Source organism: Papaver somniferum, unplaced genomic scaffold, assembly GCF_003573695.1.
Source record: "Papaver somniferum cultivar HN1 unplaced genomic scaffold, ASM357369v1 unplaced-scaffold_19, whole genome shotgun sequence".
NCBI classification, from domain to species: domain Eukaryota; kingdom Viridiplantae; phylum Streptophyta; class Magnoliopsida; order Ranunculales; family Papaveraceae; genus Papaver; species Papaver somniferum.
In genome coordinates, this window is record NW_020628818.1 from 4,681,518 (window position 1) to 4,707,036 (window position 25,519).

The following is a 25,519-nucleotide window of genomic DNA, read 5'->3' on the forward strand; positions in this document are numbered from 1 at the left end:
AAAACTGGTAGCCTATAAACTGAAAGTTGGAGCTGCAGCTTGGTGGGAAACACTATGTGAAGATCGAGATAAGTATCACAAACCCCCTATAATTACTTGGACTCGCATGAGACGTTTATTAAGAGACAAGTTTTTACCAAAAGATTATAAGCAACAATTATTTATCAAACTTCAAAATTGTTGACAAGGAGCTAGATTAGTGAAGAATATGTAGCTGAGTTCTACGGTTTCGTTGCTCGTAATCAACTGAAAGAAACTGAAGAAAAATTAGTTGCACGTTTTATTGATGGTTTGAACAATTTAATTCAACAAGGGATGACACAATCAGCGTTTACGATGGTTGAAGCAATACAACAAGCTCTTAAAGTTGAAAGGTGTGTGCTCAGTAATTCTCGACAAGCTCGTTATCAACATTTTTATAAAGCTTCCAAACCATATAACTATTCTTATGGTTACCATGGTGAAAAGGGCTCAACAGTCGTTTTTGATCCATATTCACAGGGATCAAAAACAACTGTTGAGCCTTTTTCACCCTGGGATCAACTGTCTTTGTTGATCCACATGACAGAAGTGCAAGCCAACCATATCAGCAACAACAAACAACATATGTTCCTTCAGAAACTACTCGAACGATGAATATATCATCTCCTAAGCTACCTCAGGCGACTCCACAACGAGATTTTGTTCGAAATACTAGAGGTAACCAATTTCAACAATAATTTCTACCATTATCTAAACCCTCTAATCCTTATTCAAAGTTTGGAGGAGATAGATGTAACAAGTGCAACCAAACTGGACATACTTCTAGTGATTGTCGCAAGTTTCATGGTTACATTAATGAAACTCAAGAAGAAGAAACATTAAGAGATGATGAGTTATTTTATCTTCAAGAACATGAATCTTATGATGAATATTTTCTTGGATTGATTCTACCAGTTTTAATCACACCATTTCCTACACAACGTTATCATATTTTCAAATCTCATTATCTCATTGAGGATAAACTTTGCAACATGATTATTGATAATGGAAGTACAGAAAACTATGTTTCTGCCAAACTAGTTGAGAAACTTGGTTTACCTGTTACTCTTCATCTAAAACCATATCAGTTGGTTGGATAAACAGTTCATCCACTCAGCAGATCACTCATCAATGTTTGGTGAAGTTTTCTTTCCCTGGTTATTCAGATTATGCTTTGTGTGATGTTATTAACATAACTGCAGCAAGTTTATTATTGGGAAGACCATGGCAATATGATATTCGTGTTGTTCATAACTGCTATGAGAATACTTATACTTTTTTTCATGAAGGATTCACCAAAGTTTTGTGGCCTTTACAATCTTCTTCTTCAATCAAGGAACCAACAGACAAGAAGATGACTGCACTTGTAGCTACAATTGTTCATTCTTTGAACACTCATTCTTAGAGCTCTCATGAAGTTACTAAACCTATGGTGGAGATTCCAGACAAGGTAAAACCTTTATTGTCTTCTTTTAGTGACTTATTTCCTGCTGAGTTACCAAATGTTTTGCCTCCATTGAGAGATTTACAACATCAGATAGACTTTACACCTGGAACTTCTATTCCTAATCAAACCTTATTATAGGTTAAGTCATAAAGAACATGATATTTTACAAGGTCAAGTTGATGATTTGTTACAAAAATGTTTGATAAGACCGAGCAAAATTCCTTGTGCTAGTCCAACCTTTTTAGTAGACAAAAAAGATGGTGGATATCGTATGTGCATAGATTGCAGAGCCTTAGATAGAGTTACTATACTATATAGATTTCCTATACCAAGAATTGATGACATGATAGATATGCTTTCTGGTGCTAAAGTATTTACAAAGCTTGATTAACGTAGTGGATATCACCAAATACGTATTCGAGAAGGTGATGAACGGAAAACGGCTTTCAAGACAAAGGAAGGTTTGTATGAGTGGTTAGTCATGCCTTTTGGTCTATATAATGCACCCAACACATTTATGCATCTAATGAACCAAGTTCTGCAACCTTTTCTTGGAAAACTTGTCATTGTCTATTTTGATGACATATTGATTTTAGTAACAGTGAAGAAGAGCATCTTATGCATTTATATCAGGTTTTTACAGCTTTACAAGAGAATGTTTTGTATGTAAACTACCAATAGAGTTACTTTTTTGGGCTATGTTGTGTCAGATACTGGTATTTCTGTGGATGATTCTAAGATCAAAGAAATTGTTGATTGGCCTGTTCCAACTTCTATACGTGAAGTACGTAGTTTTCATGGTTTAGCTTCATTCTACAGAAGATTTGTGAGGAATTTTAGTACCATTGCAGCTGGTTTAACAGATTGTTTGAAGCGTGATACTTTTGAATGGACTAAAGAAGCAGATAAGAGTTTTAATTTACTCAAAGAGAAGTTATGTAGTGCCCCTGTTCTTGCCATGCCAAATTTTGATAAGCCTTTTGAGATTCATTGTGATGCTTCTATTGTTGGTATAGATGTTGTATTATCTCAAGAAGGACATCCAGTTGCATATTATAGTGAAAAGAATCCAGATTCAAGAAGCTTATGAGTTGGAATTAATTGCTCTTGTTCAAGTTATTAAGAATTGACATCCTTATCTTATTCACAGTGAGTTTGTTGTCAATACTGATAATCAAGCTCTTAAGTTTTTAAAAACTTCAGCAAAGGTCAATCGAATGCATGATAGATGGTTATCTACTATCAATCAGTACACATTTTCTATTAAACATCATAGTGGAAAACTGAATCAGGTGGCTGATGCTTTGAGTAAAAGAGATCATCTTCTTGTCACTCTCAAACATGAGAGTTTAGCTTTTGATTTCTTGAAAGATCTGTATGGTGAAGATAAAGATTTTAAGAATCTGTGGGAAAAGTGTGGTTCTTCAACAGGAAGTGTTGATGATTACATCATTCAAGATGGTTTTCTTTTTAAAGAAAATCGTTTATGTATACCACAATGTTCTTTACGTCTTCATTTGATCCAAGAATTGCATGGAAGTGGCCTGGAAGAACGTTTTGGACGTGATAAAACTATTGCTTTGGTTGAGGAACGTTATTTTTGGCCTTCAATTCAATGATACATTCAGAAGTACGTACAAAAATGCATGGTTTGTCAGCAGTCGAAAGGTAATATTCAAAACACTGGATTATATACTCCACTTCCAATTCCCGATGCACCTTAGGTGGATATTAACATGGACTTTGTGCTTGGTTTACCACGTACTTCCAGGAGGAATGATTCTATTATGGTGGTTGTTGATTGTTACTCAAAAATGGCTCACTTCATAGCATGCAACAAAACTACAGATGCCTCCAATGTTACTTATTTAGTTTTCAAAGAAGTAGTACGTCTGCATGGAATTCCCAAGACAATTACTTATGATCGAGACACTAAGTTTTTGAGCTATTTTTGGAAGTCCTTATGGATGCATTTGGGAACTAAACTACAGTATAGTACAACTGCTCACCCTCAAATAGATGGACAAACTGAAGTAGTCAATCGATCTTTAGGAAATCTGATTAGAGTCAAGGTTATTGGAGGAAAAGAGAAGCAATGGGATAATATCCTTCCAAACATGGAATGTACTTATAATACTTCAGTCAATCGATCCACAGGTAAGAAACCTTTTGAGATTGTTTACTCTAAAGTTTCTAATCATATTTTGGATTTGGTAGTGCTTCCCAAGCTACGTAAATCAAATGCTAAGGCAGATAACTTTATTGAGAAAGATTCACTCATACATCAAGAAGTAAAATCAAAGCTTGCAGATTCTAATAAAAAGTACAAGGAAGATGCAAATCAACATATAAGACTTAAGACTTTTGATGAAGGAGAATTGGTTATGATTCATCTCAGAAAAGAAAGATTTCCTACTAGTACTTACAACATGACCAAGATGAAGAAATATGGGCCATTCAAGATTTTGAAGAAAATTAGTGATAATGCATATGTTATTGATCTTACATCAAATTGGAACATTTATAATATATTCAATGTGCAAGAAATTTTCACTTTTCATGGAGAGAATGAAGTTATTTCTATTCATTAACTCGAGGGCGAGTTTCTTTCAAGAAGGGGGGACTGATGTAATACATATTTTTATGTATCAACTATGACAGTTGACTCGTGAAGCGTGTATCAACTGTGACAGTTGATCCCTCATACTTGTATCAACTATAACATTTGATCCAATCCGTCAGTTTCAGTTTACTTGCTTTACAAGTATTTTCTTTCCTGGTTTGTTTAGATTTCATTTTCTTTCTGTATAGTCGGTTATTGAGAACCTATTTAAAGGCTATGCCTTCTTGTTTTGAGAATACATCTTATTATCAATATTATTATCAAATTTGTTTATCAATATTTTACTTTAGAATCTAGATCCTAGAATCAGATTTTAACTAAGTTCTTGACGGAACTTCAACTATCTTCACAATCTCAGCAACTAGTTTGTTTCTATCCCTATCTGTTCTATACTATTAAATGACTCAAATGAAACTAGTTAAAGAGTTATTCAATTGTTATATTCTCATAGACGTATACAAGAACACAGTTGAAGCAAAATCGTTTTGATTCACTCGAATCAATTCATGAACATTATACCCACGGTTTGCAAAGTTGCATTCCTTATTTTATAAATGTTTAAGTTCATGAACATAACTAATTTTAGAACTGTAACCTTCAAGTATGCAAACGGGTACGCATACTTGAAATACCCGGACCAAGGTTGGGTTTCGCCAGTACGCAAACGGGTACGCGTACTTCCAATCCCAGCAGAAATATTCGGACATGAACCTTATGCCAGTACACAAACGGGTACGCATATTTAGGTTCCCGGATTTCTCAAGTCAACATGTACGCGTACGGGTACGCATACTATGGTTCCCGGACATAGATTACATATGTCCAAGAGTACACAACATGTCATATCCAATAATGGTTAAGTGTTCTAGACTCTTATTTCAATCATGGAAACTTTCTTAGAGGATGACAATAGCCGTTTTCACACACTATTAGCATCAAAGTAATTTTCAAGTTACTGAAATAATCATAACGAAACATTCCAAGCTTACACTAAATAATTATATCACACAAACCATGTAAGATGTTACTCGGCAATTTTCACATGATCATCTTTTGATTTGCTTCAAGAATATAAGATGAACTTGGTCGAAGCGAAATCTTGCCAACACATATTCCGAGAAATATGTAAGCGAGTTAAACTCAGCTCGAAATCTCGAATGTGTATAACAGCAAACTATATCGTAACACGACCTATGTCTCAATATAGGATATAGAGTAGAAATATACTTTCCAAGTGATAGACGAGTTTCAATCTCCACATACCTTTTGTTGATGAAGTTTCACAAGCTCTCCTTAGTAGTTATTCTTCTTCAAATGATGAACGCCGTGAAGTCTAAGGCTCAACTGCACAATCTATGTCCTAGTCCGAGACATCTATAAGTAGACTAGAAATCAAGACTTATAATTTTGATCACTAACATTGACAAACATGCTTGAGATAGCAACACATGCGAGTTCGACCCAGTAGTTATCTAACAACCTCAATTTTAGGAAGATGATTGCTTTCATTAGGTTAAACTTGAGTGACTCTTATGACAAGTTATTCATCAAGAAGGATTTAAAGAGAGGCTCTTGCACCTTTGATGATACAATGAGTTTTTTCGGAGTAAGCCTGCGATAGGATGCTTTAGGGTTATTGATATGAGAAGTAATAAATGTTAACTCGAATCAGTTGATGAGCACAGTTGGTGACAGAAGATGATACCTCTAACCAGTATTTTCTTCCCTTGATCTCAATCTTCATTTTCTTTGTTTTTGTTTTCGTTAGCCAAGTTTATTCAAACTTATCACAACCCCCTTTTGGTTACATAAGAAGTGAATAACAAATAACAATTACACAGCTCCTCATGGGAACGATCCTTACTACAACTATACTTCTTCTTAGTATTAGTGGAAAATATCTAAAATAATTTGTTGCGCAAACGACTTGCACCGGTAATCTTGTAAAAGTGTTTGAAAACGCAGGGGTACCAAGTATACCAGCAACTTTTTCGTACGGCAACCTGTATTGAAAAAACCTAATACAATTGCAAGTAGACCAACTGAATGATCTTTGATAATATGTATATAGAGTTTATATCTATACCTCTTCTCAATCAGTATGTATATAGACAAAGATTCTCTATGTGAACTTGATTGTTAAGAAGAGTACTTAGAAGATCTCAAAAATCAACATCCAAGATCAATATAGTCGTACCCAAATAATCCAATCTGAATTCTGCCAAGTAATTAAACTTGTTATCTATCTTTCAACATACAAATTCTACAAGAAACGAGTCTCGTAATCGATCACAATTAGATGGACATATCTACTAAGATTGAATACGTGCAACTTACGTAATAAACAATATAATGCGGAAAAGGAAAAAACACAACACCAGAAGTTTTTGTTAGAGCATTGATCGGTTAAACCCACAAGTTCTGCTATCTCAAGCTTGTTGTCAATATTAGATGATCAAAATTATATTTTGATTTCTAGTCTACTAAGTCAAGTCTCTGACTAGGTTAGGATTTGGTAGTTGAGTATCAGACATCACCTACAAAGACTGAAGATCGACAAAGACATTTGGAGAACTTCTATATCAGGCATGTGAAGACTGAACCATTCTATTTTACTCACTGTCTTACCATTCTATCTTTTTAGGCGATGTCGTATTACTTCTAGTAGATTTACCTTTTCACTGTCCTGCCGACACTAGGAACTTTGCAGCAATATTTTGTATCCAATTTTGAAGCGTAAAATAATATTTTTACGGAGGGGGCGAAATTGGGGTATCAACACAACACTAGCATTCGTGGAAAATCCCTAGTTGTGTTTTGAGCAACAATTTTAACAACATCCATTTGAGTAGGTTTTCATAGGAAAGTTGACAAAAGTGTTAGACTACTGATAATTAAATAAAGGTTGTACCTGAAAAAACTCAGCAATTATCATTTGAGTCAAGTTGCGGTCCAAGCGGAGTCGACGCTGAAAATCTTCATCAGAATACACACATCTATCGTTAAAATAATCATGCATCATCTTGTCGTGGTAAAATGTCGCTCTCATCACATCCATCTTTTAGTGAAAACTTCTACTGGCTCTAAAAGCCTAGGTATCATCCCGAATATAACTCTAACATAACGTTCCGCCGCCTTATAGCCTCATTTGACTCCTCATCCAACTAATCAAAAATCTCTAAATATGTTTCTTTCTCTTCTTCGTACAAGGTTTCATCCATTTCCAACCCCTTTTCAGAAGAATCAAAATCAGGATTCATGGTTGAAAAAAAAATTGACTGAAATCAAAAGAAAATTGTTACATATAAAGAGAGTTGTGATTTGGTGGGAGAGAATGGTGGGTAACTCATATAAATAACCGTAAAGAAAAAGAAATGACCAGCGAAAACTAACGGCTGGCGAATGAGACAATGTCATATAAATGACCATAAAGAAAAAGAAATGATCTCCGAAAAACTAACCGCTGACGAATGAAACAATGTCGCACGGCTCAATATCAACCGCTTGCGGCTTAGGATGTGTCGCTAGTTTTGTGTTATCACAGATTAAGTTTTTCCAAATTGTTCATCCACATGGCTAAGTAAATATTGTTAACGTTGTTAGGTAAATATCATTATTCAAAAATTCTTATAAGACCATGCCCTAATAAATGAACAAGGGGTTATTCCACGAGTGAGTTGGGGGTGGGGGGTTAATGTATGTTGAATCTTGGGGATTTTGAAGGAGTGTAAGAAAGTATAGGGAGTTTGAGAGATTTTAATGTATTTAAATCCCTAGGGATTTAGAGGGAGTGTATGAGAGTCTAGATAATTTGGGGGAGTTTAACCCTAACTCCCCAGAAATCTCTTGTTTTTTGAGAGATTTGGTCCAAGCACAAAAACATCACGAAACTCCCCCAAATTGTAAACTCCCTATAACTCTAGTGTTTTATGACTAACAGGGAGTTTAAGAGATTCTAATCAAATCTCTCACCACTAACAAGGGAGTTTAAGGGATTTTGAGGTAGTTTTAGAAACTCCCTAGAAATCTCTCACCACTAACAGAGATTTTAAAAGATTTTGACAAACTCCCCCACGATTAACAGGGGATTTGCCAACTCTATTGAAATACATTGAAATCTCCCACGACTAACACCCTGAAATTTGAGAAATTTGGAGTGAGGCAAAAATATACTGTAAACTTCCCAGAACTCTCCAAAAAAGACCAACTCCCTAGCATTCTAGTTTAAACCACTAACAGAGAATTTAGGAGTTTTTTTCAAACTTCCCATGACTAATGGGGTTTTCTAGGGAGTTTGGGAGACTCTTATAAATCTCCAACGACCAACGAGGATTTTGAATGGCTCCTTCGCCTTCGGACTTTCCCACTACAACCGGAAAAAACCCTGGAAATCTCCAAATAACAGAGGGGTAAAAACTGTAAACTAGATAGATACTTGGGGTTTGGCCTTTGGCGTCCTGTAATCTTCACTTCACTGTAATAAACAATTTCTCAAAAGTTTCACTTTCCCTTTCTCTTCACTTCCTCCATGGAATCAAATCAAAGAAGTCAGCGTAAACTCCCACCCTTACCAAACTCAGCACCTTGGCTTGTTTGCCCACATGGAAAACATCAAAAGTTTCAGACTTTTTATAATTTATGTGATCCTAAGAGTAGATCTTGCAAAAAGTTCATTCCAGAGCTGAGTAAGAACACATTCTGGCAGAAAAATTGTCATCAAGGTTGGTTAATCATCACCTGTGATAATAAAAATGTTAAAAATTTCAATTATGGGGATTGTTTTTTATGGAATCCATCGTCAATGGAGACTATTCACTTACCTTCTCTGCGAAATTGGATGGAGTTAGATGGATTCGATATACAAGACTGCGTTTTGTCTTCTCCACCAAGGGGTAGTAGGAATGATGGTGAATCCATGGTGTTTTTTCTTTTTACTGAAGCTGGTCCTGGGTACATTATTGTATTCTGCAGTGTTGGTGGTGTAAACAGAAGTTCATAGATGAAGACAATTATCCCCGTACAATTGATTGCTTCAGTGGTAAGTTGTATGCAATGTGTTTGAATAATCCGCATTTAGAGATACAAATACAACATGGGTCTGATACTAATTCCCAGAAAACCCTCTCTATAAGTGAGTTTAATATATCCAATACCTACCCAATGCCGCCAGGACTAAAGGATTCTACAGTTTTTATAATTTATGTTCAATCTTCTGGTGAAATCTTTAAACTTCAAATATATAGGAACCCCAGAGGTGTTTATATGCAGGTATTCACAATCAGTATATTCAAGATAAATTTATCTTAATTGGCATTGGAAGAGGTTAAAAGTTTGGGTGACCATGTATTCTTTCTTGGCAAAAATAGCATATTATCTTGCTCAGCTGCAGAGTTGGGTTTTACAAAGGGGTGTTTGTATTTTACACAACAAAATGAATTGAGCTTGTACAAATATGAAGTTGATGATAAGAGTCTGTTATTATCTTTACCATGTCCTGATGTTCCATCTCCGTGGTTCTCGTCAAGTTGGGTGATGATTCCTATAACTTCAAGGTAATGTGAATTTATCGCATTACTTTCCGGTTTTCTTTTGTACTAATCTCATGTTTCTTTCTTTATCTAGTGCTTATTGATTCTTTATAGTCAAGGAGTATCAGCTGAGAATATTTGACAATGTTAATTTTATCATGTAACTCTCACCAAAAGTTGGCGTCTGTTACATGTAACTCTTGCATCCACCTATTTTGAAAAAACAACGGATAATGAATTATTTATTCAAAAAGCTAGATGGTAACATTACATGTACTCGAATGTGTTAATTGTATACAGTGACAAGATCATTCTACGAAAGAATTAGCATCTAATTCATTTTCACATAGGCCTTATAAAATCCAACATTGTCAAATTAAGAATGTCAAACAGATTCCTTTTCATAGACAAATGTATTGTGATAAGTTCTCACCGTTGTACGTTTTATTTGATCTCTTAGGAACTTTGACTCGATAAAGAAAACGCTAAAGTGTAAGAAGGACGAGGAAGATAGCTGTAGTGAGGCAGAGGAAAGTAAAACGAATGTGAAGAATGAAGTGGATGATCCGAGACAGAGAAGTGCTTGGGGTAATTTTCTTCCTAACGATATTATATGTTTATTGGGGGCCTATCTTCATACGTTGGATTACATACATTGGCGTTCAGTCAGTAAAAGTCATCGATCTATAATTCCTACAGCGAATGGAAACAGATTATCTTATAATATGAATATAAGGACCGCTTTATCTCCATGGATGGTCTTCTCCGATGATAATCTAGCTGCTTATGTTTTCTTGAACCCACTGCATACTGAGAAGTACCTAATGAACATCCCCGAATTGTTTAAAGGTGCTACAATTTGTTCTTCGAGAGATGGTTGGCTGCTTATCTTCAAAGATAACAAATGTTTTTTTTCTCTATAATCCCTTCACTAGAGCAACTATCAAACTCCCAGACTTACCAGACGACGAGGAACTTCTGCACACAGTCATCTCTTTCTCTTCCGTACCAACTTCTACTGATTGCTCAGTGTTTGCTGTTTCTCAATTTTTTAATGATGATATTCTAATTTTATCTATTAAAAGAGGAGATGAATCGTGGACGATTAATATACTTGATAATGTGCCTCCTAATAGGAAAGACGTGTCATTCAAGCTGTCTCTTAACAATCCAGTTTTCTACCGAGGAGCTTTCTATTGCTTAGATTGCAATGGGACGTTAGGAGTATATGATTTAAATGGCTTTAGTTGGGAGATACTTGTCAAGGTTCCGCCTCCCAGTTGTAGTTTTATTTACAAGAGATTCTTGGTGGAGTGTGGGGGAGAACTTTTATCTGTGTATTTAGGTAATTTCGGGGAATGGGTTCGGGCTTTCAGGTTAGATATGCCTGAAAAAGTTTGGATGGAAGTTAAGCATCTGGGAAAGCACATGTTATTTATCAGCAATGCATCATGTGTTTCAGCAGTTGCTCCAAACTGTCGCATGGATAACAAAATATACTTCCCTAGATTGCATAACAGAGAGCTTTTGTGTTATTCTCTTGAGACAGGTACATATAACTCTCTTTCAAGCGGCAGTTCTGCGGCAGATTTCTATGAGTCAACAGAGTACTTAAGTTGCAGTTGGATTGAACCTGACTGGTCTGAAACCACAATCCAAGATCTTGATTGGCTTAGCAGTTAATCCTAGGCCGATGGGTAAATCCTTCAGTTGCTTCCTCCATGTGGATTTTGAAGTCTTGACCAGTTGTATGTTTCATTATTATTTCAAAATATTGTTGAGGTTCAGACTTCTTGTTGTCGAGGCTTGTGACGGAAGGGTGATGCAAACCTTTATTTTTAAACCTCGACATCAGCAATTTGTATCTTCGAAAGAAATCTCATTAGTGTAGGAAAGTTTGAATTTTGCATGCATAGTGTTTGTGCTGAGGCCATGTTTCTTTGTACCCTATGTAAATTGGGATTTTGTAAATGGGGTATATTCCTGTGCTTGAGAATGAAAAGAACGACGCAATTAAGCTGCTATGGATGTATATAAATTCTCACGTGGAGTGATCTCTGGGGATTTATGGATGTTCAAGCACCGTCCCCGATTTGAAAGCTACAAACATCCTCTTGAATTTGAAAGCCCTTGAAAGATAATTCATAACTTGCCAAGTGAAGTTACAACGTAAAAACAAATGCTCAACACTTTCTTGTTCCATGTCGCAGAACCTGCAATTTGAGTTATTAACCGTAATTCCCCTAGCATCATCATCATGGCTTGAATTGAGAAGGACCAGGTCCATTAAAGTAGTGCACCTGTCTTGTAAAGAACGATTTTTTGGGGACCATGATTTTTTTTTTGGGGCCATGGTTCTATTTTTTAGTAAGACATTTCGAAGTAAAGTGAAGACTCCTTTTATCCAAATATCTATGTTAATACCAAAATTATCCTTTTTAATTAAGTTTGTGTAGTGAATAGTTAGTATAATCATTAGTTGGACCGACCGACCAAAGGACCTTAGAATGGGAGATCCTTTTATGACCATTTTTTTTTGTAAGCAATAATTCTATTGAGTCCACAAGTCTATCCCATCGTCAATCCCACCGATGATGTGGCGACGACGTGGCTGGACTTTATCATCTCTGTGAGTTTCCTTCCTCCCGCGGTCGTTTGTTCTTTGTTTAGTTGTTTATTCTCCGACTCCGGCAGTCTATTCCTACCATCAAACAAGGGGATTCAATAGAGGAAAACAAACATTATAGAAGAAGAACTACTGCTAGGAAAGTTGTCCCTTGTTCTTTGTTGACTCTTTCTCTCGGTGATTTTTAGAGAGTTTTCTAGTTAGGATTTCACAGCGTTGATATATATGCCTTTTTTTACTCCATTGATAAGATCCGCACTATTGAATCTTTCTAACTTTAATTTTTGGGTTAATTCTAATTTTTTATTGTTGTATTGGAGTTCAATGGACTGGAAAATTTATTTATTTGTACTGTGGTTTCGTGTTCTAGGGTTGTGATTTTGTAGGAAGGCAAAAATTCATAGATTTGGCAACGATGTTAATCAATGGAAAGATATGTGTTGGTTCTTGGATGTTATCAATTTCAATCTGATCCCTGAGCCTAAACGAAGAACAAGAAGGAAAAAGAGAAAAAAAAAATCTTTCGCTTTGAGAAGACTCAAGAGAGGAATAAAACCTCACGTCACTTGAGAGAAGAAAACCCACGTAAACAAGAAAGTCAAGCAACATCGTCGCCGAGTCCTTTATAGATAAGCTCTCTTCTCTCTCTCTGAATCGGAGTTAACTCACTAAAACATTGTCATCTTTCTATGTTTTCTGGCTAGGTCGGTAGTGCTCTTGGATGACAATTTGAAGGGTTAAAGCGGTAGTGCTCTTGGATGACAACTTGAAGGATTAAAGCGGTTTTGCCTGACTAAATGTTCTATCATCCAAATACAGTTTGACACTGCACTCCAAAGATAAAAGAAGATTTGGTTTCTCTCACAGCTGATTAATCTAAACTTTTTAATCTTTTAATACTACTCTGATCATCCATGATTTCTCTCTCCCACGCTTATGGCAACTTCGAAATCTAACGGCCGTTATTACCCTAACTCTATCATTAGGCTCTGCAGAATAAACAAGAATTCTAACAAGTGTCCAACATTCAGTCATGAGAACAACGACTATCAATTTTATATTATTTTGGTCTTCATCGTTTTCTCCTCCATCTCTATATACAAATCTCTTTTCATTGAGTCACAAAATCATACGTTTATTCCCTCAACAAAACAAACCTTTTCTCAGTACCAAGACATGGAAAGTTCTCTGCTTTCCAACAGACTGAAAGCTCTGAAGCTTCCTGATGATATTTCTGCTGATGATTTGGTTCAAGGTGCTGCGAATTGGAAGTTCAGTTTTTTAGGTAAAGTTTACTCTATCAAATCCTTTACTGTCACTGAACTTGATAAGGAGTTGAAAAAGTTGTGGGTCAAAAGCAATGACATTTTTATTAAAAAGGAAGATGATGATACTTTCATGATAATGTTCTACTCGCAAGAAGAATATGAGGTTGTCTTAAAATTCCGTCTGTGGTTTATTGAAGGAGACCTAATGGTACTGGTGCCATGGGATCCATCTATCCCAAAAAGTTTGGTTGATCTTACCAAACAGCTACTATGGCTTCGTTTGTATAACATGCAGCCAGAGTTTGGCTATCTTCCTATAGTTTCAGGCATAGCCTCAACAATGGGTGAAGTAAAAGAATTAGACCCAAAGGATTGCATAGTTCATAAGGGTAAAGTTCAGAAAGTTCTGGTGCTCATAGACGTGCGTGATCCATTAAGAAGAGGTTTATGGCTCAAGAATGCAGTTAACGAAGAAGTGTGGCTAAGAATCTTCTATGAAAAGCAGCCTTTTAATCTCCGTGGTCGCTGTTACACGATAAATCACAAGGACTCTGAATGTGAAATGATTGCTCACTTTCTTCTACACCAGCAAAGAGGGTATCTTCCATCTAACTCACTCATCGACCCTCCATCATGGAATAATCCGGATAATAGGGGGTCAAAAGATGGTGCAATGGAACAACAATTACATCCAAGTCTTCAACAAGATCAAACTCAACCATCAAATACTCTTTTGGAGCAACAAAATCAGCATGCAATAGTTGGTCCAGCTTTAAATGACGGAAATATGATGCATGCAAATATTAAATTTGGAGCGGCTTCTTCCTCCCAGCTGTTGATGACCTGTACTCAAGGACAAGATCAACCGATCTACTTCTCCAACCAGGTGGACAACTCAATTGCCTCGGCTGTACCAGTCTCTACTATTCAATGTAATTCCCAAGGTATGTTGCAAGTTGTTGTTAGTAAAAGTAGGGGGATAGAAGATACTATGGAGAGAAAAGGGAAAAGAGTGAGAATGGAAAAAGGCCAGTCTAGCCATACCTCAGATCATAATCAGAGTAGTTTGAATGGAGAAAGTGAAAATACTCATAGTTCTTCAGTCTATGATACCTTAAATAGACAAGTTGGAGGTAATATGAGTATCCTTAAGCATTATTTAGCTATGGGTGAGTTTGATCTCTCTATGGATGACTACAATGCTCAGAATGTAGATCCAAATGAAATTATCATAAAGGAACCGCTTCAATCTTTAATCCGTCATTTTGAATTGAATCAGTCAAGACAATATGAAGCTAGTCCTTTAGAGGAATCTGCGGATAATACTCGTGTCAATTCGGATGATAATATTCCTCCTAATTTCAGTCAATCTTACCATGGAACAGTGTCAGAGCAAAACCAGTCGAAATCTCTTCAAGATGGAAATCCAAGTGCCTCCCACCAGGTATACACAATCACTTACCCTAATTTTAATTTCCTCATTCGTGATCTGCAAACCTTCCATAATAATTTCGTGTGTTATTTTGACTATTCTCAAATTTCTTATCCGTGTTATCATCATAATTATTGTCTTAAGAGTTGCACTTCATTTAACATGAAATTAATTGCATGGAATGTTGAAGGGTTTGTCTTTAAATACACTAGAGACTATTTAGATGGTATTATTAAGGAACGGGACCCAGATGTGATTTTCCTTTCTGAAACAAAGATTAGTGCTGACAGAGCAAAAATATTATGTCAAAGGTTTTAATATCCTAATTCTTGGTTTGTTAGCTCTGTGGGTCTATCTGGAGGGTTAATTCTTTTATGGAAGAAAGACTTTCCATGTGAAATAGTTAGTAGTGCTGATAACATGATTCATGTTCTAATTCAATCTAACCATCTAAGGAGGAATGGCTCTTGTCTTGCATGTATGGCTCTACTCATGTAGAAGAGAAAAAACAGCAATGGGACTTTATAAAAGAGCTTAGTGAAAATGTCTTCCAGCCTTGTGTGATTTTTGGTGACCTGAATGTTCATCTACATAATAAGGGTCAAAGTGCTTCTAGCTATTCTTATGAAAACTGGACTATAAATGTGATTGATTCTGCAGGGCTTATGGACTTAGGCTTTATATGACAAAATTATACTTGGTCTAATATGTTAAATATAAGAGGATATAAAAGATGTAGAATTGATATGGCTCTTTATAAAGCATTATGGTTAGAATAGTATCCAGACTCTAAAGTGTATCATCTTCCATTTAGAGCCTCCGATCATTGTCCAATTCTACTCATAATAGAACCAAAGTGTTTACGCCCAACTAAAGCTTGGAAATTTTACAAATGTTGGTTAAGAGATTCTTCATGTTCGGAAATAATCCAAGACTCTTGGCAAGCTTCCATAGGCCTTAACAATATTACTGATAAATTGAATAACACCAGGAAAGTTTTGGCTAGATGGAATCGGCAGGAATTTGGTCATATTAGTGAACATGTCAATTATTACAAGAATTTGCTTGCTCATCTATAATCGCTACCATTTAGTGATTCTAATAGTGAGCAAATTCAGTTTGTCATAGAAAGGTTAGCTCATTGGGAAAAAATAGAAGCTGAGTATTAGCAACAGAAAGGAGGAGATCACTGGATTCTGGATGCGGACAATAACACTGCCTATTTTCATGTCAGGGCTAATAGGAAAAGGGTTAGGAATAATATCACAGCTTTGAAGGATACTAATGGTAGATGGTTTCATAAAAGGAAAGATTTAGTGAATTTACTCACTACTCACTTTTTCACTATAGCTACTAGCCTACTACCACTAATCCTCAGATGAATAACTCATCTTTTGATATTATTCAACAATTAGTCAAGGCTGAGGATAACCAAAAACTCATGACAATTCCTGATAAGGAGGAAATTTATGATGTCCTTAAAAGTATGTCCAGTTGGAGTGCTCCGGGACCAGATGGTTTTCCGGTGGGCTTTTATATTTCTCAATGGGCCGTAGTGGGTGATGATATTACTTCTATGGTGCAAAACTTCTTCAAAACCAAAAAACTACCACCTCAGTTAAATCATACTGTCACATGTCGCATCCCAAAAACCAATCAACCATCAACACCTAATGATTTCAGACCCATAGGGCTTTGTAATTTCTCTTACAAAATAATTTCCAAATTATTTGTTTGTAGAATGAAGACCCTTATGGATAAAATTATCTCACCCTCTCAGGTGGCTTATGTTCCGAAAAGGCTAATTAATGATAACATCATATTACCCCATGAACTAATCCACTCGATGAAGAAATCAAAAAATAAAACCCCTTTTGTTTCCCTTAATCTATACATGTCGAAAGCTTTCGACATACTAGAATGGGCTTTTATAGATAAAATGCTCCTTCACTTGGGTTTTTGTGAAGTCTGGAGAGCAATTATTCATGAATGTATTTCGACTACTTCGATATCCATCAGATTAGATGGTAGCACTTGTTCTCCATACAACCCATCTAGAGGTTTAGGACAAGGAGATCCTTTATCTCCCTATATATTTATTATGTCAATGGAATATCTTTCTAAAACCTTGGAACATGCTCAGATGAATAAAAATATTCAAGGCATTAGTACTTCTCAGAAGCCAGCTCCAATAAATCATCTTTTATTTGCGGATGATTGCCTGTTGTTATTTCAAGCAACGGAGAAAGGTCTTCAACATATATCTGATCTTCTGCAACATTTCAGTAACATATCTGGTCAGCTCATAAATTATTCTAAATCTCCAGCTTTCATCTGTGGAGATGTTTCTCAAGAAATAAAACTCGATATAACAAGAAGGCTGAGAGTTAGAAGGTTATGCTCTTCAGATAAATACCTTGGTCTACCAATTCTATTAGGAGAGTCTAAAAAATCCTCTTTTGAGTCTTTAAAAGAGTCTTATGCAAATAGATTCCAAGGATGGAGTTCAACAACCTTGAATCAAGCAGCCAGAACAACAATGATGAAATCAGTTTTAAATGCCATTCCCACTCATTACATGAGTAATTTTCAAATACCAAAAAATACTTTTAAGGAGCTTGATTCTTTTCAAAGAAATTTTTGGTGGGGGCATAAAAATAATATAGGAATTAATTTCATTGCTTGGGACTCTCTCTGTGTGTCTAAAGAAAATGGAGGACTTGATTTTAGGAACCTGGGAAAATTCAACATGGCGCTGTTAACAAAACTAGCATGGAGGCTCTGTACAGAAACAGATAAACCTTGGGTTAAAAATATGAAGCTCAAGTATTCACCATACTGTGAATTCCTCCACCTTCAACAACATAACCAAAGCTCCTCTTGGATTTGGAAAGGAATAGAAAAAGGATTAGATATTGTTAGGAAGTTTTCTAGATGGGACATCAGATGTGGCACCAAAGCCCTCATTTGGTATGATAAGTGGATAGTAGGTTTAGATCACACTCCATATCCTAGTGATGATTTTAGAGCTTCAGTCCAGCTGGTGCATGTTTCAGACCTCATGCTACATAATCCAAAAAGATGGAATGAAGAGTTGATTAAAACTATATTCCCAATCCAAACAACCCAGTTAATACTTAAGATGTACTTACCTCAGCAAGGAGAAGACAGACTGATTTGGGAACCCAATAGAACTGGAGAATTCTCAATTAAATCGGCTTATAAAGTCTTGACTGGTGATTTAAATAATCAATTAGGAAGTCAGAGTTCAATCTCTAATAGGATATGGAAGAATCTGTGGAAAACAAAAGCTCCACACAAGATTAAATTATTTCTTTGGAAATGTTTGAAAAACATTATTCCAACAATGGAAAAAATCAGCTTTTACAAGAAAGACATAAACACAGCTTGCCCTTTATGCGATTCTCAAGTGGAAACTCTGCAGCATTTACTGTCACTATGCAAAATCAATTTGGCTAAGAATTAATATCAATGTTGAGTGTCTTCATAGTCAGAACATTAGTGTTTCTAGGCGGATAGCTAGCTGGTTCTCTGAATCAACTTCAGATGAGGAAAATTTGAGATGGACATTCACTCTTATGTGTACAGCTTGGCAGATATGGAAGAATAGATGCATAACAGTGTTTCATAATAAGAGAATTAATGAACGGTTCGCCTGTCATGAGATTATAAATCTTGTTGGGCTTTGTCTTAAAGAAGGAAGTCAATTTCATGAGCATCAAAATAAAATGCAAACACAGCAATGGTCTCCACCACCAGCTGGTCAAATAAAAATTAACATAGATGCATCTTTTGATCATTAAACTAAGGAAATTGGAATAGGTCTAATCATTCGTGACTCTGCAGGTTCAGCCAGAGGGATCAGTGGCAGGTACCAATATGGAGGAGTAGATCCAGAGCAATCAGAATGTTTGGCCATGATACATGCGATCCAGTGGGCCAAAGAACTCAACTTTAATCTCAGCAACTTGACGTTTGAAGGAGACTGTATAAATGTTATCACTTCTATCAGCAATGCTAGCTGAGTAGTTCACTGGTTGAACCAGAGTTATGTAGATGAAATAAAGCAGATGCTGTCATGTTTTTCTTCTGTAAGTATTAGTCATGTAAAAAGATCGACTAATAATGTGGCACATGTAATAGCCAATAAAGCTAGAACTACCAAGACTTCCTTTGATTTTGATAGTAATATCCCCAAGGAAATAGCAGATCTTGTAAGGGGTGAAAGGAAGACAACTACGAAGTTATGTAATATTTTGGTTCAATCAAATGGTTTCTTGCATCAAAAAAAAAGCAACATTGTCGCCACCTCAGCGGTGGGTTTGACCCTGGGATTGGCCGGTGGGCTTAATAGAATTATTGTTTTGTAAATTGAAACCTAACAAATATGTTCAATTTGATAAAAAGATTGGAAATGAATTTGGTGGTAATCTTTGGGACATGAAAAACCTAAAATGTCCCTTCTTTATTTCTAATTATTATAACTCCTTATACATCCCATTTCTTCAGGGGTATAATTGGCAATCAAACTATAACATATCTAAAAATCCGTGCCTTAGAATTTTACAAATTTTATATCATTGGAAAGGATTTTAAAAAATTTACACAACGAGTACAAACAACAATATAAAATTTAGTGTTTTTACGAAAAATTAGATAGTGACTTTTAAAATTTAATGCATAGCTATTATGCAAAGCACCACAAAGGATGCATAATACATGGGGAAATTGGTGCAAACCACCACAAAGGATACATAGCACATGGGGTAAATGGATGCAAACCACCACAAAAGATGCATAAAAAATGGAGAAAATTTATGTAAATTGCCATAAATTGAATGCACAATAATTTTAGCCTTATAACACCATTACGCATAACAGTGTTTCGATTTTCTTTAGTCGGCCCTCCCCACCGTGGCAGCGGTGATTTAGTTAGTGTAACTTACTTAAGTTAATTAGTGATTAGTGTAAGATTAAATCAAAATTATTTTTCTTAAAGTTAAGTTATTGAGAGGGAGGAAGAATGAGAAATATTTTTCTTAAAATTAAGTTATTGAGAGGGAAGAAGAAGGAGAATATAAGAGTTGGAAAAACTCAATCATTTTTTTTATTTTTTAAACCTGAACCTTTAAACCAACCAAGCATACTTCAAATTTAGTTTTTTGTTGCTTGAATTGGCCAAAATTTTCTGAAAATGAGAAATTTTTAGCTCGATTTGAGCTAAGTCAAGCAAGTTCGGATACAAGATCTGAAGAACATGTAGCCGAACTTATCTGCTAATGTAGTTCAACTAATGTTCATAAAAGCGCAGTAGCCGAACTTAGTTTTAATGGAGTTTTTTACCTTTAGAGAAAAGTTCGGTTATGAATTTGTTTTGAAATGTACCCGAACTAAATATATAGGGTATTCGGTTAGGAGAAAAAAGTTTGCGATGTAACGGAACTCAATATATATGATTTCAGAAAAAAGTTCGGTTAGGAAATTAAAAGTTCGATTAGGAAATTAAAAAGTTCGGTAAGGAAATTAAAAGTTCGGTTAGGAAATTAAAAAGTTCGGTTAGGAAATTAAAAGTTCGGTTAGGAATTTTGTTTTTGCGAAACAGCCGAACTGTTCTTCATTTCCAGCAAGTTCGGCTAGTTCGAAAAAGTTTTTCCACAATATTCCTAACCGAACTTACTACTGCAACTTCCATTTTCAACCTATTTTGATGACTACTACTCAAGATATAAATCAAAAACGAATTAGAAATAATGGGTTTGTGGGAAAATACTTATGGATGGGTTTGTTTACAAAAGATTGTGTAGGAAACAAAACAAAAATTCACACAAAAACAAATCTCAAACAGCTGAGTCGCAGACTAGGTCGATATCTTTAAGGTGTTTCGCGACTCTGCCTCTTGATTGTGTGCTAGCAGTCAATTCTTTTCGAAACCCTATGGGATAAAACAACTGATACTTTCTTGTTCGATTTCTATGCACTATGAGAAATCGAACTGACAAATACTCTCTCTAACACTTGCTCAGAACTCAAAAATTGATGAAAAACCATATGTTCATCTTCTCCAGAAACTTTTCTTTTATAACTCAAACGAAATCAATACGATTTTAATGAAAATCAATTTCGCAATAAGTGCCCACTGAAAATCCTCCACAACAGTCATATAACGGCAAAATTATAATTACCAAAAGTTAATAGAATTAATTAGGGAATACTAATTTGAAAACCATTTTGGAAATCAAGAGTTAAAAACAGCAAAAAATAAGTTTCTGGATCAGCAGACCTCCCAAGACCCCCAAGGCCCTGCTCTCCCGGATTTTATTTAGTAATATAAGTATAGATATATAAATATACCTAGTCAAATGCATGGGGTGAGACTTGAACCCAAGTCTATAGTGTGGGAGCCCAAAATAATACCATCACACTATTTCTCTAAGTTTGACATGGTATTACAAAACTATGATTTCTAAATATATATCCCAACAATCCCCCACTTATATTTTAAAACATTGAGAAAGTGCTATATAGTTGTGCATAAGCAAATGTGCCTTTCGACTTGAACCTCTACATAGTGCTAAACTTTCTAAGTACTAGGTGACTAGAGTGACTCGCGTCTTTAACTCTAACTAATATTAGATTATTTAACACACGCAACTATATCTAGAGTAATGTCCTTAAGTTTGCACATTAAGGCCATGTTCTTATCCCTTTCTTAACGAACGATCTAGAGAAATGCCCAAGTTCTCATAGAAGGCGTCCACACCTTCACATTCGTATAGGTGAGTCTATCAAGGATACTCCTGTATATCCCACTCTAACTTAAGAGCTATAGACATCATTAAGAGTTTAAACACTCAACCTGTTTCCCACTTCAGGATATCATTCTATGGGAGTGCACGACTCTATCATATCATTTGTAACTTCGTCTAGTCCCTTTGAACCTATTTATAGGTTGGGTATCCATTACAAATGACTCAACTTATCACAGGAAAAAGTCCCATACTTTTAGAGGTATTTCATACATTTTCTCTTGTTAATCCTTTCGTCAAAGTATCAACTATATTTCCTTCAGACCTTACATGATCTATTCTAACAACACCAGTTGTGAGAAAATCTCTAACTATGTCGTGCTTTCGACGTATCTTTCGATTCTTATTGTTATTATAACAGTTCTCTACTACTCCGATAGTCGCGGTACTATCACAATGAATCAAAGTGGCCGGTATTGGTTTTTCCCATACTGGAATTTCTGACAACAGACTTTTCAGCCATCCTGCCTCTTCACTAGCTGCTTCTAGTGCCATCAATTCATCCTCCATCGTAGATTGGGCTATATTTGTCTGTTTCTTTGATCTTCAAGATACATCACCCCCAACAATAGTAAAAACATATCCACTGGTGGCCTTGGAATCATCTGATAGAGTGTTCCAATTAGCATCACTAAATCCTTCAAGGACTGCGGGATACCTCTGATAGTGTAATCCTAGGTTTGTGGTTCTTTTCAGATACCGCATAACCCTCTCAATTGCAGCCCAGTGTTCCAAACTAGGATTACTGGTAAACTTGCACATAACTCCCACTGCATATGCAATGTCTGGTCTAGTACAATCAGTTGCATAACACAGACTGCCAATTATACTAGCATATTCAAATTGTATAACACTTTCTCCAGTATTCTTAAACAATTTCACACTAGGATCATAAGGAGTACAAACAGGATTACAATCAAAATAATCATATTTCCACTGAATTTTTTCAATGTCGTGAGATTGATCTAAAAAAATACCACTACTGGTTCTAGTTATTTTGATTCCCAAGATTACACTAGCTTCACCCAAATCTTTCATGTCAAAATTCGAACTAAGCATGCTTTTAGTTTCATTGACAACAGATAAATTGGAACCAAATATCAGCAAATCTTCTACATACAAGCAAACAATTACGCACACATCATTCTCAGATTTATAATAGATGCATTTGTCACCTTCGTTTATTTTGAAATTATTTGAAATCATTAAGTTATCAAATTTCTCATGCCATTGGGAGCTTGTTTGAAACCATAAAGAGATTTTTCTAGCTTACATACTTTCTGTCCTTGTCCAGGAATTACAAAACCTTAAGGTTGTTCCATGTAAATTTCCTCTTCTAGTTCACCATTCAAAAAAGCAGTTTTAACATCCATTTGGTGAATAACAAGATTATGAGCAGCAACAACAACAATCAAAACATGTATAGATGTTAATCTAGTAACATGAGAATAAGTATCAAAAAAGTATACGTTCTAACGTTGTCTAAATCCTTTAGCAACCACTCTAGCCTTGTACTTATCTACTGTTCCATCAGGTTTGAGTTTCCTTTTCAAAATCTATTTACAACCTATAGCTTACTACCAGGTGGTAAATCTACTATACGCCAAGTTCCATTGGACATATGAGAATCCCATTCATTATCTACAGCTTCTTGCCAGAAACTAGACTCTAGAGAACTAAATGCCTCTTGTAAATTAGAAGGTTCTTCCTCTATAGCGTAAAATTCAAAATCGGGATTTTTATCTTTTGTCTCGGTCCTAGCTATTTTACTGCATCTAGGTTCAACTTCGGTGATCCTAGTTTCTTTACTTCAAGGTTCTTCTGATCTAGGTTCAGAATCGGCACTAGGTAAAGTATTAGGTATTGAACTCCCACTATTACCCCCACTATTTCTAGATTTAAAAGGAAATCTCTCTTCAAAGAAATCAACATCAATAGATTCAATAATAACCTTATTATTAATATCAAATAACCTATAAGCTTTACTGTTTTGAGCATAACCAATAAAAAACATTCATAAGCTCTACTTTCTAACTTATGTCTTTTAAGATCAGGTTTCCTAACAAAAGCTAAACAACCCCAAACTCTAAAATAAGAGACATTAGGTTTTCTGTTTCTCCAAAGTTCATAAGGAGATATCATGGTTTTATTATTAGGAATGCGGTTCAAAACATGGCAAACGGTTAACAAACATTCATGATTAAAGATTTTTCGTGGGGGTTGTAGTAATGAGGTTCAAACTCTCGGACTTGTGAAGATTAAATTTAAAGATTTAATAAAATTATATACAAAATTATTAACAATGGGTGCGAGAGGTAACAAAGACACTAGATTCCACTATTATGAAAAATTGAATGATAAATATTTCAAAACTCTATTCAATTCTTAAGTCCTTTTTTATCTTTAATTCACTATCAATCATACAGATTCTCAAACATTATTTGCAAACCTTAAGCATAGATTATCAAGAGATTACACCAAGCATAACCTATCAAACTAAATAACAAATAATTAAGACAATCATTCAAACAATTTAAAACTCTACAAAAGCAGCGATTAGGTGAATTATATAATTAAAATGAAATAGTTACCCATTTATGTTGCATGAATAGCTTCCTCCATTGCCTTGGTTACGAGGGAATTAGCTCATCATAGTATAAATGCTCTCAAAATAATTTATTATGGCTCAAAAATGGTTTACAAATGATGAGAAGAAGAGAAAATGGTGTAAACTGTAATCTGCGACGCACAAAAAGCGTCACAGAATGAACGATAAATGACAAGTGTTGCTGCTGTTTAGACTGCGTTGCGACCCACGGTTGTGCGTCTTAGACACTATTCATAAACGAATGTCCTTGCGAGTCCGTTCTTCTTGTTCTTGGTGTTCTTCATCAGCAGCAGCAGCAGCAACAGAGTTTCATCAACTCTTGATTTCTGCTTCTCTGGCCCTCCTATCGACTCCCCAAACTCTCGACAACCTCTCTGTAGCACATTAGGAACATATTTATACGTAATTGAACCATTGAATCTCCTCCATTAACTCCAAATAATCTTCATTTACTCGGCCATTGAAGAAAAATATTTCGGAATATTTTCTTCCGTGAATTATCTCTATACGCGTCTGGAGCTGTAAATGGTGAGTAGATTTTCTTTGTTTATCTCAAACACACTTCAGAATATAGCCAAGCCCCATCCAAACACGAGCAGCACACTTCCAACTCATCAAAACCCCGTGAAATATTTTCCATGCACGCGTCTGCTCTGATTTCATCTGATGTATTTTCCAGCCAAATTTGATCGCATCCAACACCCATATCCTTCCTGTCTAGCCCAGCAGAAGATACCCAATGAGTTTCAGCCATTGAATCGGCCTGAAACTCCTTCAAAAATCGATTGGCAAATATGCCAGTAAATAACCAAATTTTCCCGCCAATTTTGGAATTTGAATTTGGGAAGAAAACTGGCCTCCCTCTAATCCAGTTCTGGTGTCCCTTTAGCAATTTGGGCTGAAATAGTAATTTTTGGGTGGAAATAGTAATTTTTCTTGGTTCCTCCGGGACATTTCTGTGACGTTTCCAGTGCATTTCTGGGGTTCCTTTAATACTTTATCTTGGGGGTGTAAAACACCACTTTTTGAGCCCATTTCGCCGCAAGGGCTTATTTCTCTAAAATTTCCTACAAGAACACAAAATAACACAATAAGTACTTAATCGAGTCTAACAATACAGAATATTGAGAACAAAATAG

General features: G+C 35.6%; 1 protein-coding gene and 1 pseudogene across 1 annotated transcript; both read left to right on the plus strand.

The window, feature by feature from the left end:
- The first annotated feature begins 336 nt into the window (after positions 1-336).
- On the plus strand, positions 337-3,087 carry LOC113338430. Its single transcript, XM_026583858.1, has 4 exons — positions 337-374; positions 1,865-1,929; positions 2,179-2,478; positions 2,672-3,087. The coding sequence occupies exons 1-4, from the start codon at positions 337-339 to the stop codon at positions 3,085-3,087; spliced, it is 819 nt and encodes a 272-aa protein (XP_026439643.1).
- A 5,457-nt stretch (positions 3,088-8,544) lies between these two features.
- LOC113338656 lies at positions 8,545-11,643 on the plus strand (annotated as a pseudogene).
- The last annotated feature ends 13,876 nt before the right edge of the window (positions 11,644-25,519 follow it).

What these genes read in the sequence shown, in the direction of transcription:
- LOC113338430 (XM_026583858.1), top strand. Translation starts at nt 337, where the DNA reads ATGGTTGAAGCAATACAACAAGCTCTTAAAGTTGAAAG. An exon ending in CAAGCTCTTAAAGTTGAAAG is followed by an intron (nt 375 to 1,864) that starts GTGTGTGCTCAG and finishes TGATTAACGTAG; the next exon opens with TGGATATCACCAAATACGTA. An exon ending in GGCTTTCAAGACAAAGGAAG is followed by an intron (nt 1,930 to 2,178) that starts GTTTGTATGAGT and finishes ATGTTGTGTCAG; the next exon opens with ATACTGGTATTTCTGTGGAT.